This window comes from Copadichromis virginalis, linkage group LG7, assembly GCF_057382275.1.
Source record: "Copadichromis virginalis isolate Kocher_CV1m ecotype Utaka linkage group LG7, C_Virginalis_male_GT1.1, whole genome shotgun sequence".
Lineage (NCBI taxonomy): Eukaryota > Metazoa > Chordata > Actinopteri > Cichliformes > Cichlidae > Copadichromis > Copadichromis virginalis.
The window spans coordinates 9,561,058-9,579,691 of record NC_140624.1 but is presented as its reverse complement, the minus strand read 5'-3'; the positions used below and the strand labels follow the sequence as shown (position 1 = coordinate 9,579,691).

Sequence of the window (18,634 nt, the reverse complement as noted above, 5' to 3'; positions counted from 1 at the left end):
AGAGAGTGGAGCTTGCAGCGGCGAGGCAACTTGCAGCTGAAGGAGCGAGGAGAGGACACATGAGGCCGGTCGCAGCTGATCAGGCTCTGTGCATGAAACCTGCTTCTATTTTACCGTGTACGAGAGAACGGCAAGCTGATTAAAACAAGAGGGGATAACGCTCCACACGTTAAAAAGCCCGAACTGCTCTCGCGGTATGGACGGGTTACAGTCACAAAATGCTGGAGTTGGTGGCATCGCGGAAGACGCGGAGGAAAAGTATCGCGCACTCGCCTATGACACTGCTCTGAGCACTTTGGTGGCAGTGGCCCTGTATGTCGTGATAAAAGTGAGCCTGGACGGCTTCAGACAGTGGCGGGCCAAGATCTCCGTGCTCGTCGTGGGTTCGGGACCCGTGGGACTGACGGCCGCGCTGGTTGCTGTCCGCTCCGGGAAGGTGCTGAAATTGACCGTGCTGGACGAGAGGTACCGGACCGCCCTGCTCTCCCGGCCCCAGCAGATCGCTCTGGATCCCCGCAGTGTGAAGTTTCTGCTGGGACTCGGGGTGGACTTTGATAACATGGAGGGCTGCTGGCATAACGATCATTTTTTCACCAGAATAGGCGTGTTTCAGGAGTACCTGCTGAGCATCCTGGAGCAGAAGAAACAGAGGGTGGACGTCAAGGTGCAGCTGGGAACCAAGGTATGCCCTCTTCCCCGATTTTAAGTTAGCTCAATGAGTTGATAATCGCACGGTCTCTGTATGCAACATGTCTTGAATCTCCTCGGTGTTTTCTGTGTTATAGATAACTTAATTCTCAAAATAATCCTCACTGTGCTCACTGAAAAAGGATACACAACTTCATTTCGTTCAATTCATTCAACACAGACGCCAGTGAGCTGAGGAGAAAATGTGCGATGAGTCAGTCCAGAAAAAAGGCGGAATTCCCACGCTACCTCATTTTGCAATGACTGACTGTCAAAACCCGATTCTCCAAAAGACTCTGGTGTGTGCCTCCACTCCAGCAGGGGTCTGATAGCCATCAGTGATGGTGACATAGATGTATGTCCCTGTGTCTACTCGAAGGCTCAATCTCAGGCTCCCAGTGAACCATTTCTGATGCTGCATCTCACTTATTCGTTTTTCTTTTCTTTTCTTCTTTTTTTTTGCATTTAAGAATCTTATTCTTCTTTTTATATATCTCTCAGCACGACACTGAACTCCCCACTGAAACACGAGGTACATTTTATTTTATATATTGGCAGCAAAGAGTGAGCCTTCAGCCTTACATTTCATTTTCTGTAGATCAGTTTGATCATTCACTCTAGTCACAATATAAAGTTACTACTGAACCATTTTCCTAGGTCCTCACAAAATACTGTAAAAGGTCAGAGTGAAACCGCCAGTTGAAATAACATGTTATGTAAGCTGACCTCAGACCCGAGGAGAATCCTTTCTACAAATGGCAGAATTACAGTAAACACATCCCAACCTAAACACATTATAGCACAAAAATAAAACTGATTTCACATTGTAATACTATTTTTTATAGATTTCCACAGTGATTTTTTAAAAGGGATTCCCACCCCAAATTCATAATAACTCTGTATTCCTGCACCTGATGCCATGACACAGCCTTGATGATGAAATAATGACTGATATACCTGTTGTGAGCTTGTTTTTCATAGTTTTCATAGCATTTACTCACCAGCAGCTCCGGTCCTCCTGCAGCTAGACTTCAGCTCATGACAAAGAATTAACCTACTAACACAAAGACCTCAGAATGGTTGCCCAGAGTGAAGCTGTCATTGCTCAGAGTGGGCAAACAATGGTTAAGTGTTCAGTGAATATTTGTGGCATGACTGGAAAATAAAGCCTAGATTTTATGAATGTGGGTGTTTTATGATGTTTTTAGTACACTTTGATGTTTCCCTTCTAACTACTCATCAAACAGAATGAAAGCATTATTTAATCTGTCAGACCGTATCATAGCTGATGCTGCTTTTTTGGCTCTGGCTAGGAGCCGCTCATCTTTCCTCTGCTCTTCAGTGACTCACTAACCTTTGGAAGGTGGAAGACGAGGTCAACAAACACATCTGACTTCAATTATGTTTAGAATCACTGCCAAGTTCACAATTTCTTCTTTATTAGAAAGGGCAGTGGGTGTGATGACAGGTTTTTTTTTTTTTTTATCTCCTAGCCCATCAAAGCTTCAAAGATCTGAGAATAGAAAAGGTGTCTTTTAAATCATCTCTTCACTGTATAGACTAAATGGATTAAATACAGATCTATTAGGCTATGAGCTCTTATACCCTCTGTATAACCCTTTTATTGTCCCTTTAAGCCTGTTACTGTGTACCCAACTTGGTCTGATCCTTCTCCTCCTATCCACAGGGTAGGAGGTATTGTTTAACTTTGAGGCCGTCATGCATACAACATGACTGTAATAAAGGTCTAAAAGATGTGCAGCTGCTGAGAGAAACATAGCCTTTGGAGGCTATTGGTATATTTACAACCCATCTGCCACTTAGATTAGTAAGTAGAGGAAGAACAGGTCAGCCAGCTGGTCAAGGAGCAGATGCAAAAATGCCAAATGCAGAAAAAGCAAAGATGAAAATAGCAGTAAATGTAAAACGTAATTTTAAAAAGTAGAGGTTTCAATATTTTGGGTAAGAAAATAACCAGTTTTGCCCTTTCATTCAGTGAAAGTTTTAGCTAACTTACATTGGCTTCCTGTGAAATTTCTATTGATTTTAAAATTCTTTTACTCATTTATAAAATTTTAAATAATATGGCGCCGAGCTGTTTAACAGAACTTCTCCATTTGTAACCCAAAAAAAGCACTAAGATCTTCTAACCAGATGCTCTTAATGCAACCTAGGTCTAGGCTGAAAACCAGAGGCGATCGTGCCTTTGCTATCGCAGTACCTAGACTATGGAACAATCTCCCTATTGCCCTTCGTACTTCTGAGTCTATTCAGTCTTTTAAATCTCTCTTAAAGACTCATCTTTTTACTTTGGCTTTGACTTAAGTTAGCTGACTATCATTTGGCTGGTTTCAATGTTTGTCTTGTGTTGCTATTGTCTTGCTGTTGGTAAATTATTTCACTCGCTCCTAATTTGTGAAGCAGTTTGATCGACATTGTTGCTTTTAAATGTGTTATATAAATAAATTTTGATTTGATTTCAGTTTTATGAAGATTCTCTGAATCTTTAAATGATTCACAAGAAAAGTTTAGCTACCTGCCCGTGCTTTATTTTACAAGCTGGTGAACCTCCCCAGTCAACCTTCCTTCACCCTCTTTTTTCACACACCTTTTTTGATTGCATATATTTCAAGAAACAATTCTTGGATTATTAATTTTTTAAATGTACAAGGTTTAAAGTTTACACAGCATCTCACCTCTACTTGGAAGAAGGATTGTAGTTGCAGCCATGTTAACCTCTATACAATTTGTAACATTTTACCTGTTTTGCAGGTAAACTAGCCTGTAATTTACGGGTTGCTTAATAGTTACAGCCAGAACTCCTTTACAAGCTTTGTTATCTTCACTTCTTTGATAACTGGCTGTTAACTAATTTATTATTCCTTTTTGTTTTAGTTCACTGAGGATTACCTGCGACAGATTCCACACAATAATTGGCCACGTGTGATTGTGGTAGCTGATGGATCTTGTGGCGACTCCTGCTCTGTGTTGGGGATCAGCTCTGACTACACTGTGGAGTCCTGCCATGCATATGGAGCTAATGCAACTATAGAGAGATTAGACCAGAGACAGGTTAGGAAATGCACACACACACACACACACACACACACACACACACACACACACACACACACACACACACACACACACACACACACACACACACACAATGATCTGATGCATGAATGAGCATTATGCAAAGACTAAAGAAAGCATGTGAGCACAAAACAGTCAACAGGTTGTCAGTTGTGTAAAGAATAAACACAGTGAAGGGATGTCCCACTGTGGATGATTTTATTTGGACTCCCATAAAGCTAATCTGGGGAGAAACTGATGTAGACCAGCCGATAACAGCCTCACACAATATATGAGTCATATGAATAGCCAGATTTCGGAAGACTGTTGAATCTCATCAGCATCAACAGTAGCTCTATTTTGATTTTACTCATAGAATTTGAAAAAAGCAGCTGCTGCTCTGATGGAGCAGGTGAAGGCAATGATAAAGCTTTGGATTTATTACACTCCCCTCGACAGACTCATAATCTGCTCCTGGCTCGGTGAATATGAATTAAGGTATCAGAACATCAGCTGTGAGGGTTTTTTTTTTTACACACTATGTTCTAAAGGTTAGTTTGCATCACATACGTGACTGACCAAGAGAATTACAGCACTGTGTAAAAGTATTAACCCAACCCCTCATTTCTTTATATTTTGCTACAAAAACAGCAAATAGCTGCAATGATTTATTGAAACATCAGCAAAAATGCTTAAAAAATATAGTATATGAGGCAAAAAAAAAGAGTTTGTACAGTCCAACAGGATTGAAAGTCAATATTTAACACCTTTATTTTTTGTGGCCTTTTGACATCTAAACATCCTACCAGACTTTATTCTCCTAGTATTTTACAGGATTGTCTAAATGTTGTTCAGCAAACCTTAAACACACGTTAATATGCTTTTTCTTCAGCAATGAACTCTTGCGTGGCGAGCGTTCATACAAGCCACAGCAATGCAGTGCTTATTCTTTTGGGCTCTTGGACAGCTCTTCTCATAGTTCCTTCCACCTGGTTGTAGCAGTTTTATGGTGAAATTGGAACCTTCAGTAGTTTCGAAATTCTTTTGTAACCAATCCCATCGGTATGTTTTGCAGCTATAAGGTTGCAAAACATTGTTAATGAGACTCCTTTTTTATGGGCCATCAGTTGGGACTGAACCAGCTGATATTAATTTGCACTAAATGGCAAGATTGTTTTATAATTACTGATACATTTCAGCTGGTGTCGTGACTTTCCACGCCTTTTTGCACCTCCCTTTCTTCATGTGTTCAATACTTTTTTTCTGTGTCATTTCTCATTATTACACATTTGTTTCCATGTGTAGATTGGATACGTTGTTACCGACATCTGGTGAGAATTTCACGTTAATAACGCCTTTAGAAATAGATTTACTTGGAAAATTTGTGATGTGTTCAATACTTATTTTCCACTGAGATCATTTCTGATGAACCTCCAGAGAACAATAGATGGATCATTTGAAAAGCCATGTTTATCTGCTGAAGATAGTTTCATAGGCCTGCAGCTTCTTGTTTTGTCCTCTGCTTATCCCGTTTCCTCAAATATTTAAGGACACCATGATTTCAGGTAATAACTCTAACTTCTTGACAGAGAAATGCTATTTTATGCCTGTCAAACTGTGTTATCATAGATCTTATGAAGATGAAGAAATTCGGTGAGGAAGTGGAAAGCAACACAAGAGGCCAACTTTGAGCCAATTGCACAAGTGCGGGATTTACAAAGGAGATGCTCTGTATCCCTGCTGCTGCCCTTTATAGGCCTGAACCCCCTCAGCCAGATCTTTAACAAGACTGACTATGAATACAAACTGCGGAATAGAGCAAACATAAGCCATCTCCTCTACATGGATAACACCAAGCTGTATGCCAAGAAGTAACTGATCATTGATCCACACCACTAGGATTCACAGCAATGACAATGGAATGTCAATGTGGACTGGAGAAGTGAAGTCAGATGGTAACAAAGAGAGGGAAGATCAGATCTGAGGGGTTGCACTGCCAGAAGGCAACATTGCAGACACTGAGGATAACTATAAGTACTTTGGAATCTCATGCGTATATGGGAACCACAAAGAGACAGCTAGGAAAGGTGCAACCACCAAAGATGCTAGCATGCAGACCGGCATAGTATACAACAGGGGTGGGGAACACCAGGCCTCAAGGGCCGGTGTCCTGCAGGCTTTATATGTGTCCTTAATCCAACACAGCTGATTTAAATGGCTAAATTACCTCATCAACATGTCTTGAAGTTCTCCAGACGCCTGGCAATGAACTAATTATTTGATTCAAGGTGTTTTGATCCAGGGTGAGATCTAAAACCTGCTGGACACTGGCCCTTGAGACCTGAAGTTCCCCACCCCTGGTATACAGGAACATCTGTGCCAAGTATGGCCTGGAAACCTAAGGTCAAAATGGAATACAACCCCAAAGGTGACTGAGAATGAGCAAGCTAATATCCTGGCAGAAACACCAGAGGGGAAACACACCAGCTACTGGTAGATAGAGCAGTCACCCAAGACTGTAAGACCAAACTGACCAACTTGTGCACCGCCTGGATTGACTACAAGAAAGCCTACGACTCTGTGCCTCAGAGAATCCTTTTATGGATAATGCCAACTACATACATGTCTATGGGACTTCCAGATGGTGACTGATAAACTGGTGTTTCCTAACCAACAAGAGTTGGTCATGGTGGATAAGCAGAGAAAGACAACTTTAGTGATATACCAAATATAGCTTAGATGTATATTTATACAGATATGCCAAATGATACAACATCAGGAAAAAGGAATATGAAAATGACCTGGGGCTGAGAGAAGAGCTAGGCAGGGGTCGCCAGAACACTTGGGGGCAGTGACTCTCAAACTAGGTGTCCAGCAGAGCTCCCCCCCATTAGTGGATGCACGCCCTACTTGGGACCCAAACCCCCAACCTGCTGTTCTGAACTGCTGTAGTGTTACCATTACACTATGCAGCTGCTTTAGAGAGAGGGAGAATCCTATGTGGACAATGCCAGCCATACAAATTTAAGATAGAAACCATTAATAAAATCACAAATATGAGATGTCCATTGAAATGTTAGAGTCCAAAATCACATTCCTGCCAATCTTTTGAGGCAGAGATATTCAAAATGCTGACAAATTACATTTACATCAGTGCTCCTGATCCTGTCCAGACCATACAGGTAGTAGCTCTTGCTGGTTATTGCATGATTCATGTGGATGAAAGGTTGTTGTATTAGAGCATAGATTATCTACACTGACAACGCGTAGGGTTAATTTGGAGGAAGATAAATAAACATCGTCAGGTGAAAAGCTTCCAGGCTAATATCTAACTAATATCTGAACACAAGCATGGTCTCCCTGTATGCCACCATAACAATTCATATCACGTTCTCTGTAGTGGCGGTGTGGCTGCCTTTTATTGGCCACTTTTCTCTCTGGCTGTTTCCTGTAGTGATTGAATTTACCTCCCAGGATATGGTCTGGCCGTCCCTACTGTCCTTTCTATAGCCTCCCAGTGGCTGCCCTGTTCTGTCACTGTCTCCCTTGGCAGCACTAAATGCTGTTTGATCCCTCTGGTTTATGTCACTGAAACGAAAATGAATCAATAACAGCTTGAAGGAAAATGAGAAGTAACTGCTAGATTTAAGCATTAAATAAATATTAAGCTATTCTAAAGCTCCACTCATGTGAGCACAGCTCTACAGGCAGATATGGTGTGAATAGTAATGCCTGTTGATTTTTCCTGATGCACATCTTAAACACTCTCTGTATGTATATATGCATAGAGCTAGATTTCCTTACATGTTAATGGCCTAGTGATGATATGTAACATGACACTATTTCATTGCTGGTTTTTGCACATTTTATTCACTCTGATATAATTTCATCTAGAATTTGATCTCTTCCCTCTCTTTTTAAACTTTAGGTGCCCACTCCAGAGATCCGCGCTCACAGCCTTTACTTTGACCTGTCTGCCTATGGAGTGGAGGCCTTCAGAGAGCACAGAAACCAAACAACCAAGCCTGGCTTTCACTTGAAGATCTATGGCACTTTCAGAAACCGCTACATGGCCCTTGTCTGCCCTGCCTCTGACACCAAGATGGTTCGCTTTCTCAGGCAAACTGCACACTCCTCTGTAAGACTCTTTGTTGGCTCCGTTTTTGTTTTGTTTTTGTATACGTTATTGACAGGGACTCCAGATGATACATTTCTATGGCTATATTTAGCTGTTAATGTAGTAGAGAGGCAGATGATATTACCACTGGCTTTCACTTCTTTCTTAATCTGCCTATTCATCACTTTTCATTCAGCAAATGGCCTGTTAGTGTCTGCCTGTAGCTATGTGTGTTGGCCCGTGTGTGTTTTTTGTAAAAGCCAAAAAGAACCCAAGATGAAGAAATGGAGAAAGATGAAGTACACCCCTCTGTGTGTCTCTGTGTGTAGAGAAAGGCTGTCTGTAGTTATCTGTGTAGTCATCACCCCCCTGTGCTTCTTGTAGAGCACGTTCTTGGAGTTTTATTTGAAGTCTTCAGGTTTTCATGTCAAGTAACATCTTGATCATATGTAGCCTGTAGCCACAGCATGTAGTGTAGTATACACAGGTACTTAACAAGGCCATCTTTGGAGCTCTTGTTGCTATGTGGGTGGCCATTCAAATACACTGTTACTTGGTAACAGTTGACTGTGCAAGTAAGGGTCGAAGAAGAGCAGAGTTAAGCAGGGAGAGTGAAAGAAGAGGCTTGCCACTCAGTATGCTCAAGTTATGGTTGTCAGCCATCAGTGGGCACATTTCTTCTTCAGTTTTCGTGCACTGACATGATTTTTCACGAGTCAGTTCTGATGATAAAAGGAACAGTTTGCGTATGTGCAGAGCAAAACAGGCTATAAAGTCTCTCGTTTCATTACGAAATAATTTCCTGAGTATTTTAGTGGATAATCAAATAACTGTGTAATCTACAAACACACGCACACACAATGTCTCAGAGTTCCAAGATGAAGCCTGGGTTTTCTATTGAGTTAACAGAGCAAAACCGAATAATCTTTTATTCATATGATATATGACAAAGACAAGCGTTTTATATTTGATAAGGTTAGTTTTGCTTGACTATAGTTGTATATGGCTATAGTTACAGTTGCAATAGTTGCGAATTAATTTGTTCAAGCAAATCTTTTGATTAAAGTTTGAATCTGCTTTGGCTCATATAAACATTCATTAAAAAAGCTTTTATCAGCAAAGCTTAGATCTTTATGAACTTGCGATGGATTTTTGCAGATTTTTATTTTGGTAACATATATTTTGCACAGCCAGGCACATTAACACAGTTGTAAATAATAATCAGAACATATGATTATATTTACAACCCCAAATCCTCTCTATTCAGGGGCCAAATAGTTTTCCGTTTTTGTTTTTTGGAATTTTGTTGTTGTTTTTATCAAGGCTTCATTGTATTAAGAAAATTAAAACCTTCTTGTTGTACCTCTGTGGCAGGAGCATGATTAAGAGTAGTCCGTACTGTAGCCTTGATACATGTGTAAACATCATTCACCTCAAACATCAGTGGCCTTTAATCATGCTGGAAACTTTGCCGTTTTTGTTTGTTTTTCCCAGATCATGAAGAACATTTTCCATCAATCTTTCAATGCTTATAAGACCGACATAGAGCCTCGTCTCAACGATGTGACCCTCCATCACATGCAGTGCAGCCGTCGTCTCTTTGAGATTCAGCTGTCGCACAGACGCATCAGTGCTGCCTACATAGAAGGGGACAATGTGGCGGTCACTGTGGAGGGTGAGGCGGCACGTGTCCTTAATTTTGACACAGGTAGGTGTCTATAAAACATCAGTTATTGCACTGCCATGAAAAAGACAGTGTTTTTCCTCACATTCAGCAGGGGAAAAAAAGCTTTGAACCGATGAGAAAATTAAAAAGAGTAGGATAGGAGGAAAGAGAGATGCGAGGAGAGGATAAATCCCTTTTATGCATGCAGTATAGCACATGTTGATGGGTGTGTGAGTCATTACTGCACTCAGTGGCCTTTCAGCCGACGCTTATCTGCTTTTGTCTTAATGCTGCTGAATATTTATTAATGTGTCACCGTGTTGTTTTCATTTAGACCATAAGATTAACTTCAAGGTTTTATAGGCTGATATTTGTGTGCAAAATGTGGACTTCTTAAATATGTGTTATACCTTAACAGATAGATTTTATTTAATGGATTTATGCTGTGTGTGGTTTATCTCTCCCCCTTTCCTTTCCTTTCCTTTCCTTTCCTTTCTCCAATTTTCTTTCCTTTGCAGGTTGTGGAGTGAATCTAGGCATGCGAGGCCTGGAGTCTATGGGGACCTTCATTTACCGGACAGCTACAGCTGTGGACCAGAATGATATTCTTGAGGCACTGTCAGCTAAGATGCTGCACTCTAGACAGGTGGCTGAAACCTTCAAGCAGACAGGTCTGGCTGAGTCAATGTATGAATGAAATAGCAGAATGACTTAACGAATGCATATTGCCATCTAGTGGAAAGTGGTGGTGGATTGTTTAGTGAGTGTTTGCAATGAATCATGCAAATCATGCAAAAAAATAAGTAAATAAATAAATAAACAAAACAAAAAAAGGACCACTGGGGTGCCTCTATGGCCAAGTGACTGAGGATACATACCACACCGGTTCAAATTTCCTGAGCAGTGAGTGTGGGGTTTGATTCCTGGCTGGACATATCTTTACTGATTTTCATGTCCTTGTTCTCTTTCTTAGTATTTTCCATTTGCTTTAATGTCTTTCTTTCTGATGTAATCTTTGACAAGAAAAGAAAACCAAAAAATAAATAATACTGCTATTGGTAAAGTACCAAATTTAGCTGTATTGTTATGTGGAGTGAATGAATCTATTCATGCTGGGAAACACAGAACCTGAAAACATTTGCATAACTAGACTAATAATCCACTTTCTTTAATTAGGTAAACATCTGACTTGCTGTCCTAAATCTAGCTGATTGCATTCTGTGACACACCATGTGTTCCTAGAGAAAAGCAGACAGAGCTTCAGCATCATGAGCTCGAACTGATGTCTAGTACACATGCAGAACAGCTGCTCTAAAGTGTTCTTATCTTTTTTCTGCGTGTATTTTTGTCTAATGATGTGGTGGTAATTATGGTGATGGTATTAAGTGTTTCCTAGAGTGGCCCATTTTTGTGTGCTGCCTTGTAAATGAGATTTTTTGGCATATTTTGAATATCTAACTGGAGTTTTCTATTCTTTTCTTAATATTTTGATTCAGGTAATTTAAAGCATTTCAGTGACATGAACCTGTTAAAGTGCTAATAAAGACTGTGACAAAGTAATTTTTGAAATTGATGATGTTTGCATAAAACCTTTCTTTTTAATTTTTTTTAATTAAATGCAGTTAAAAATGCAATAAAAACAACTACAAATGTAGAGTATATCAGTCAAGGTCTAAAATATCCCAAAGTTATACAAGCAAATATACAAATCATCATCATCTGTGTGTTATTATATGCACCAATAGTGTCTTGTTGATTACTTGTTGTAAATAAACTGGATGTCAAACTGTTTTCAGAGTAAACTGAAATAAAATATGAGTGTGCACTGTCAGCAAAACTCCATATGAAGTAGCACTTCCACCTAGTGGTATGTCCTGTTTGTTGCATCTGTGCAGTCTCAAATTTTAAAAGTCACGAGTCATGTTTTTATTCAAGACAGTGCAATATTTTTAAAAAATTTTATGTACTAAAGTACTATTTTAGCCAACTGCATGGCAGCAGCTCATAGCAGCCATTTCAATTTAGACATATAGACATGGTCAAGATCACCAACTCATATTCAAGCTGAAGGGAGAAAAAAGAGAATTTGTTTGACTTTGAATATGGCATGGTTGTTCATGCCAAACAGACTGGTCTGCATATTTCAGAAACTGCTGATATCTAGGATTTGCAGAGTATGACCCGGAAAATAGAAAATATCCAGTGACCAGCCGCTCTCTGGGTGAAAATGCCTTGTTAATGCCGGAGGTCAGAAGAGAATGGCCAGATTGTTTTGAGCTGACAGGAAGGCGACAGTAACTCAAATATCTCATTACAAGTAAGGTAAAGAGAAAAGCAAATCACAACACATCAAACCTTGAAGCAAATGGGCTACAGCAGCAGAAGATAACACTCTGCATCACTCCTGTCAGTTAAAAGGAAATTAAGGCAACAATTTACATAGACTGAACAATAGAAGATGAAAATATGGTCTGATGAGTCTGGTGTGCTGCACCATTCAGATGGTAGAATCAGAATTTGGCATAAAACGCATGAAACCATAGATCCATCCTGACATGTATCATTTCAGTCTGGTGATGGTGTAATGATGTCCGAAGTGTTTTCTTGGCAAACTTTGGGTCCATTAGTACAAACACCACAGCCTACCGCAGTGTACCCGTCTTCTGATGGCTGCTTCCAGTAAGATAGCGCACAATGTCATAAAGCTCAGATCATCTCAGACTTTCTTTGAACATAACAATGAGTTCACTGTTCTCAAATGGCCTCCACAGTCTCCAGATCTCAATCCAATAGATGTGATGGAACAGAAGATTCCCATCACAGATGTGCACCCAGTAAATCTGCAGCAGTTGTGTTCCTGTCATGTCAACATGGAACAAATAAAATGTAGCCAGCATGGAGAATTAAGCACATTCTGAAGGCAAGTGGGTCCACCCTGGTATTAGTAAGAACGTACCTAATGAAGTGGCCAGTGTATGTGTGAAATGAAATTTAGATTTTTAGGAACTTTCCCATTGTAACCTTTCAAAGAACTATACTATAATGGCGCTTCAAAGTAACACAAAAACTTTATCATCTCTTGAAAAATTCACAATTTGAAGCAAATCTGAAAAAATATTTACTCTTTCTTTCTTTCTTTCTTTCTTTCTTTAAAGTCAAACAGGCAGACGTGATGGTTGTTTTGAAAAAATTATACAAAAATATTTGTTCACTTTCTTCTGCCTCAACTTAAACCTTGGTTTAAGCAATCATGAATTTCCCATCTCTGATGGTTTTCCACTTATGGAACGAATTAGGTGTAATGGAAACAATAATGGGAGTTGAATGAAAACATCTATTGTTAATGAATATTAAAAGAAAAGCTGGTTTACAGATGAATACTATGAATTGCATGTCTGCTTTCTTTAGTCTGTTCTTTCTGTTACAGTACAAAATACAACAAATGCATTTCAGCTGTTAATGATAAAACCACCTATACTTACAGTCTGTCCAGTTTTGTAAACTTCAAGCTAGCAAAGATTATTTCTGAAATAAAAACTCATCTTGACAAGATGTTTAGCAATTTTAAAGAGTGTTTCCTGTACAAAAAAGAATTGTATAACTGATTACTGGATTAGCAGTAAAATGTTACAAATGCTAAACTATATTCTCTTTCAGATGAATATTTTTGCAGTGTGCTAAACGTTGATAAGGTCTGAGCTGTAGTCAGTAGAGGTCAGAAAGTGTGACCTGTTGAGATCTATTAAACTGCTTTGTGCCAACCTGTCCCACACGCCAGCATTACAGACAACTCAAGACTCTCTTTCCCAAAGCCGTTTGCTCTCTCTAATTAAAAACATTCATCCGCAAGCTATGCCCTCCAAGGTCAATAGTCTGGACCTCTGAACTGGCCCCTGCTGTAGCACAAGGCCTTTCATTAGATTAAACACAATAATGAGAAAATCTTTTATCTTTGCATATAATTAAAGCTGGGAGGAAGGACAACTAAATCAATGATGTGGAATGACAAGTTCGTAAATGAATTAAAACTGTCAATGTGGGCTTGGCTGCAATCAATGACAAATGTTAAGGATAGACTAGATGGGATGTAGTAACAGCACGAAGCAACTATCTGTCCAAATACACATATATGATAGTGGTGGAACAGACTGGGATTTTTCCTTGTGTGCATTTTGCATTGAGTCTTTTTTCATTTCCATTAATTAAAGGTACACGGTACTAAAAATATGCACAGATTAGGTTATGAGGTTCATTTTGTACATTTTCGAGTCAGTCAAACATCCTGAGTTGTAACACAGCAGATAGTAAAGGCAGCATGGATGACCTAGTTAATAGCATCATACAGACATAGGAGGGCAGTGTTGGGCTTTGGAATACCTTCCAGGCTCACAGCGATTTTAGCTCATAGTCTTCAGACAAAAACGGAAAATGTGGACAAAACAAAACTCCTTAAAATTATTTTAATTATTTTTGTATAAATAGATAATTTTGCATTTTCTTACTGAATAATCTATTAAACATAATGCTACTAGTTCAATGTAGAGACTAATTTACCATCTGACCTGAGTAATATTAATATATTAATCCCAACTGAACAGCTATAGAAAAAAAATATAACAAAATATAGTAAAGATTATAGACAAATTAATCACGGTCATAGTTAGTCATAGTCTAAAGTTTTAGATTACTGTAGGAAGGGACAATAGAAAAATGCAGTTTTTCACGTCTGCGCTGCTTGTGTGCGTTTGTATTTGAGGAGATGGGAAAGGATGTGAGCACGAGCTTGTATTGACAAGCCTTCAGTTGCTGTCTGACATACAGACAGGAAGTCACTGTCACATGACTGAGATATCGGCACCTTGTCCAATTGCACAGAGGGCCTCTTATGTTTGCTGCCAGCACAAATGCAGGCCAAGTCATTCATACATGCGCACATCCACGTCCAAAGAGCGATGAGAAGACTGAGGAGATCAGAACAAAGGCAAAAAAGGACATGTTGAGTGTTTCGTCACGTGCTTTAAGTGCCCTCTTATTGTCGGATCACAAGTGTTCTTTGTAGCATTTGTACAAACACAGTTACGCAGCTGGATTTCTACCCGACTTAAGTATCTGTTGAAGAATTTCAGGTCCTCTATCTGTTCGGCTCCTATCTGTCCCATCTCACTCACGGCCAATTTCCCTAAACTGTCACAGCTAATAATTGGGCCTCTCTGTCAGGAAGGAAATCAGGCCCACTGTTCTCACTAAAACACTCATCCTTCACCCCTCCCTCAATCCTTACCTCTCCCCTTTTCCCCCTTGCTCTACTGCTCTTATTCTTCTTCTCGATCACCCCGCTCGCCTAACGCAGTAAGTTTCAGCTCTCCAGATAGAACACAGCCACCTCTTCCATCTGCTCTTCGTTCAGCTCCTCGTTCTGGGTTTGTGCGTGTGGTTGTGTGTGTGCGTGCGTGTTGGAAGGGGTGTACGCTGTGTGACAGTGGTAGCCTCAGGGCCAGGTTGCTGTTGACAGGGACGAGGGTCTCTGATTTGAGGAGAGCCGTCACACCAGCGACTGCAGCTGCCTCCCCGAGTGACACCTCCCTGTTAGTGGGGGAGATGTGGACACGTGTGTCTGTGTGTGTGTGTGTGTTGGTAGTGTTGATGGTGGGGTTGATGGACTGACTGGCTGCCTACAGAGCTCAGGACAAACAGGGAAACTTTCCCTGATGAGCTGACAGGCCCTCATGTTGAACACCTTGCTGGGCTCTGGCTGGCGCTTGGACAAAGTGTAGAAAAGGTGAAGAAGAAAACGAAAACACGGGCCAAGCAGGTCAGGGGAATAAGAAGAAGTGGAAAAGGGACCTAAACAGCCCCCAATTCTAATGTGTCATGCTTGCATGCAGCTTGTCTGTATGGGTTTGTGCGCCTCCAGAGTCCAAGCTGTGTAGATCACCATTCCACCTTATCTAATTTCATTAATGTGATCCCCTGTCCATCCTCTGACGGCTTAATAGCCATTATTTGTGGTTCCCTTCAAATAAAGGCTCAGCAGTAAATTGCAGTCTGTGGAAATCGAGATATAAACGCCACCCTGCATTACTGTATAATATCTTTCCCTTTAATTAACTGAAAGCCATGCTGACATTTATTGGATTGCAAGTTACTTGTTAATGGCAATAAATTGCGAAACAAAAAAAAAGAATCATTGCTTATTTTACATCAATAATTTGTGGACCTTTTGCTAATGATTATTCATTACTCGCCTATGGGGACTGTCGTGTTTGGTGAGCTAAAGTGAATGAAGAATGTAAAGATTTAAGTGGGCAGCATCTACTTAGCGTTATGGCTTTGGTGCCGTGTATTAAATGCCTTCCTCTGTTGCGGTCCCTTTATCTTGTCTTTCGCATCTGGGTTTTGATAAAGAATGTGCTCAGTAAAATTTATTGCACTGTGGTCTTTCCGTCATATTGGGCTACATTCAGCATCCAGTCATATCCTCAAGTTAGACACAAAAAAAGAATGAAAATTGAACTGAAATATTTGTTAATGTGCCATCCTGTGGGCTTGTGTGATGAGGGGTTTTTAATCCGTTTTATGAGGCTTTAGTAATCGGTCACCTTTTGCAAAAGCAGCGTGCTACATATTAGTCAAATCCATCATCTAAAAGACTTTCAACAGACCTGCTTCTCTCATAGTATGTCACATAATAAATATCACACTGCATATTTTAATCACCACTGGCATTTTGGGAAGAAGCATATTCACCGTTACTGAAATACGGCTCTGAAGTCAACCAACACGTGTAACTGCAATTTGTCAAAAATGATTAGCTCCTGAATACCTTTTTTTTCTTATCTATAGTCTCTTGTGGTATATATATATGTATGTATATCCTGTATAAGGATGGATAAATAGGATAAGTTAGGATAATTTCATTTATATATTTATAATTTAATTAGCATCCCAGAAGCTCATGGTTCACATATGTGTTGGAAAATCCAGAAACATGGCAACCTGCTGAAGGCCTAAGTACCTGCAGTCTGCAGTTTGCCAACAACAACAACAACAACAAAAACTCTTTGCGGTGAAGGAACGAATTTCCCTCAATAGTGCCACTGTGTGCGCGTCACTCTGTTGCTACCAGCTTGCTATTTGGAAGAACATATTCCCTGTCACGATGGGCACCCGTCAGAGAGGCTGGTGACTCTCATCAGGCGCTGCCACTTACTTGGTGCTGGCACTGGTCTGGCGTGGAGGCAACAGAGATCTGACAGCCCTGCCACAAAAATAAAATCCTTCAGAGGCCAGGAAACGAGATTTACTCCCCCACCTCTCTTTGCACATAAATGTACACTCAAACATGCACACACAAACACATACGCAAAGTCAAAAAGAGCAGTCGGTCAGAGTATACGCATGCAGCTCGGGCCTGTCAGTGCGGATCTGGTTGACGCGGCTCTACATGTAGGGAATGATTGGGCAGGAAGAGAATGGCGAGTGGAGGGAGGGGGCATCAGGCAGACAAAAACAGAGTTTAAATGATAGGACGTGAGTTGGAGAGCCAGCTCACACTCACCCTGATGACCCCTCTGCCCCCGTGTACTCTTGCTCTATGGTAACCTTTCCACATTGCCATGCTGCCCCTGGGTGTTTGCCCCGGTTATCCTTTCTTCTGCATCATTCGTTGTCTCCCGGTTGTTGATATGACCAGAGACAAGCTCTCAGAGAGACGTCGCTCTCCACCGATATCACGCCGTGCCTCTCACACACTTGTCTCAAATGCCTCTTACTCATCCCTTCTGATGCCTCCCATCAACCTGCGAATGAGCAGCTTTGACAGGGAGAGAGGGAAAGACAGAGGGAGACAGAAACGGAAGAGGGGAGGGGGCGAAAGGGGGCATCAGAGAGACCTGTTTATTTTGCAAGGCTGACAGAAAACTCTCCGAAATGCTGAGCTGGGATCACGTTGAGTAACATAGACTGTGACTTTTTAGGGGAGAAACAACCTGCTTTGGTAAACTTGGAATGACTTTGGAATAATCTGGCCTCTTCTCATATTGTGGAATGTTAGGAGAGAAATGCACTTCAGCAGTTCGTAGCTGCACTATAGAGTCAAACCCAAACCATCTGAAATGACAGGTCAATATCAAATTGTCTGCGGTTCAAAATGTCATCTCTCTTACTCTTTCTTTCCATCTCTGTCTCACTGGATCACTTTTCTACAACACTGTGTTTCTTCAAGCTGAGGATTGTGCAACATCAACCAGAATCATTTTGGTGCTTTCAAATGGTTGAAGGACTTCAGATAGGGAACAGTGTATAAAATGCTTTTGTATAGATGGTTAGATGACTGGTTTAGAATTCCTCATAAAATCAGGGTGGAGATATTGTTTCTTTGTATTTGTATTCCCTTTAATACTTGTATTTGTCTGGTGGTGGCTAACCAGGCTGTCCACTAATTGCAGGGCTTGTGGTATGATCCCCAGCCTCTTCACATCTTGAAGTATCATTGAAAAAAAAACACTGAACCACAAGTTGTTACAGATGCCATTACAGCTCCATTGAGTGAAAGAGAAATGTATTGTAAAGCACTTTGTTGATAATAGATTAGAAGATGCTAAATGTGGGCCATTTACCTTTGTGCACCAGTTGTAATGAATTATCTGCAGTTGGTTGTAGCAGTATGTTTCCCTTCCTAACTTGCAGAGCTAGCTGCTAATTCCTGTTATTGGTAAGTAAAATACAAACAAGCTAACATGTTGGAAAAATGCTAGCACCAATGTCGCAGAATTCTTTGTGTTTTTGCTGTGTTGTGTTGTTTACTCATCAATTTTGTTCTCATATTTTTAATAAACCTTAAAAGCATCTGAGAAAACGTTTTTGTAAAAAACCCGACTGACGTAGGAAGAAGGGTGTTTTGCATACACGTAGAACCAGTTGCTGTCCACTCGCAGTTTTGAAATGTTTTACTTTTGAGTAAACTGAAGCACAGTTAATAAAGCCGAGCAGAGGAATGTAAAAGGAGACGGTATAGAAATAGATTTCTCTGTTTCAAAATCTGATCTCTGTTTCTCCAAAGTTTCAAATTTGTCAGTGTGAAATTATCA

General features: G+C 40.4%; 1 protein-coding gene across 1 annotated transcript; it reads left to right on the top strand.

Annotated features, from left to right (window-relative positions):
* LOC146704436 (uncharacterized) lies at window positions 1–11,399 on the top strand. The gene is made up of 5 exons (XM_085465124.1): window positions 1–682; window positions 3,583–3,759; window positions 7,691–7,900; window positions 9,374–9,587; window positions 10,064–11,399. The coding sequence occupies exons 1-5, from the start codon at window positions 197–199 to the stop codon at window positions 10,240–10,242; spliced, it is 1,266 nt and encodes a 421-aa protein (XP_085321250.1). The 5' UTR covers window positions 1–196; the 3' UTR covers window positions 10,243–11,399.
* Window positions 11,400–18,634: the final 7,235 nt, after the last annotated feature.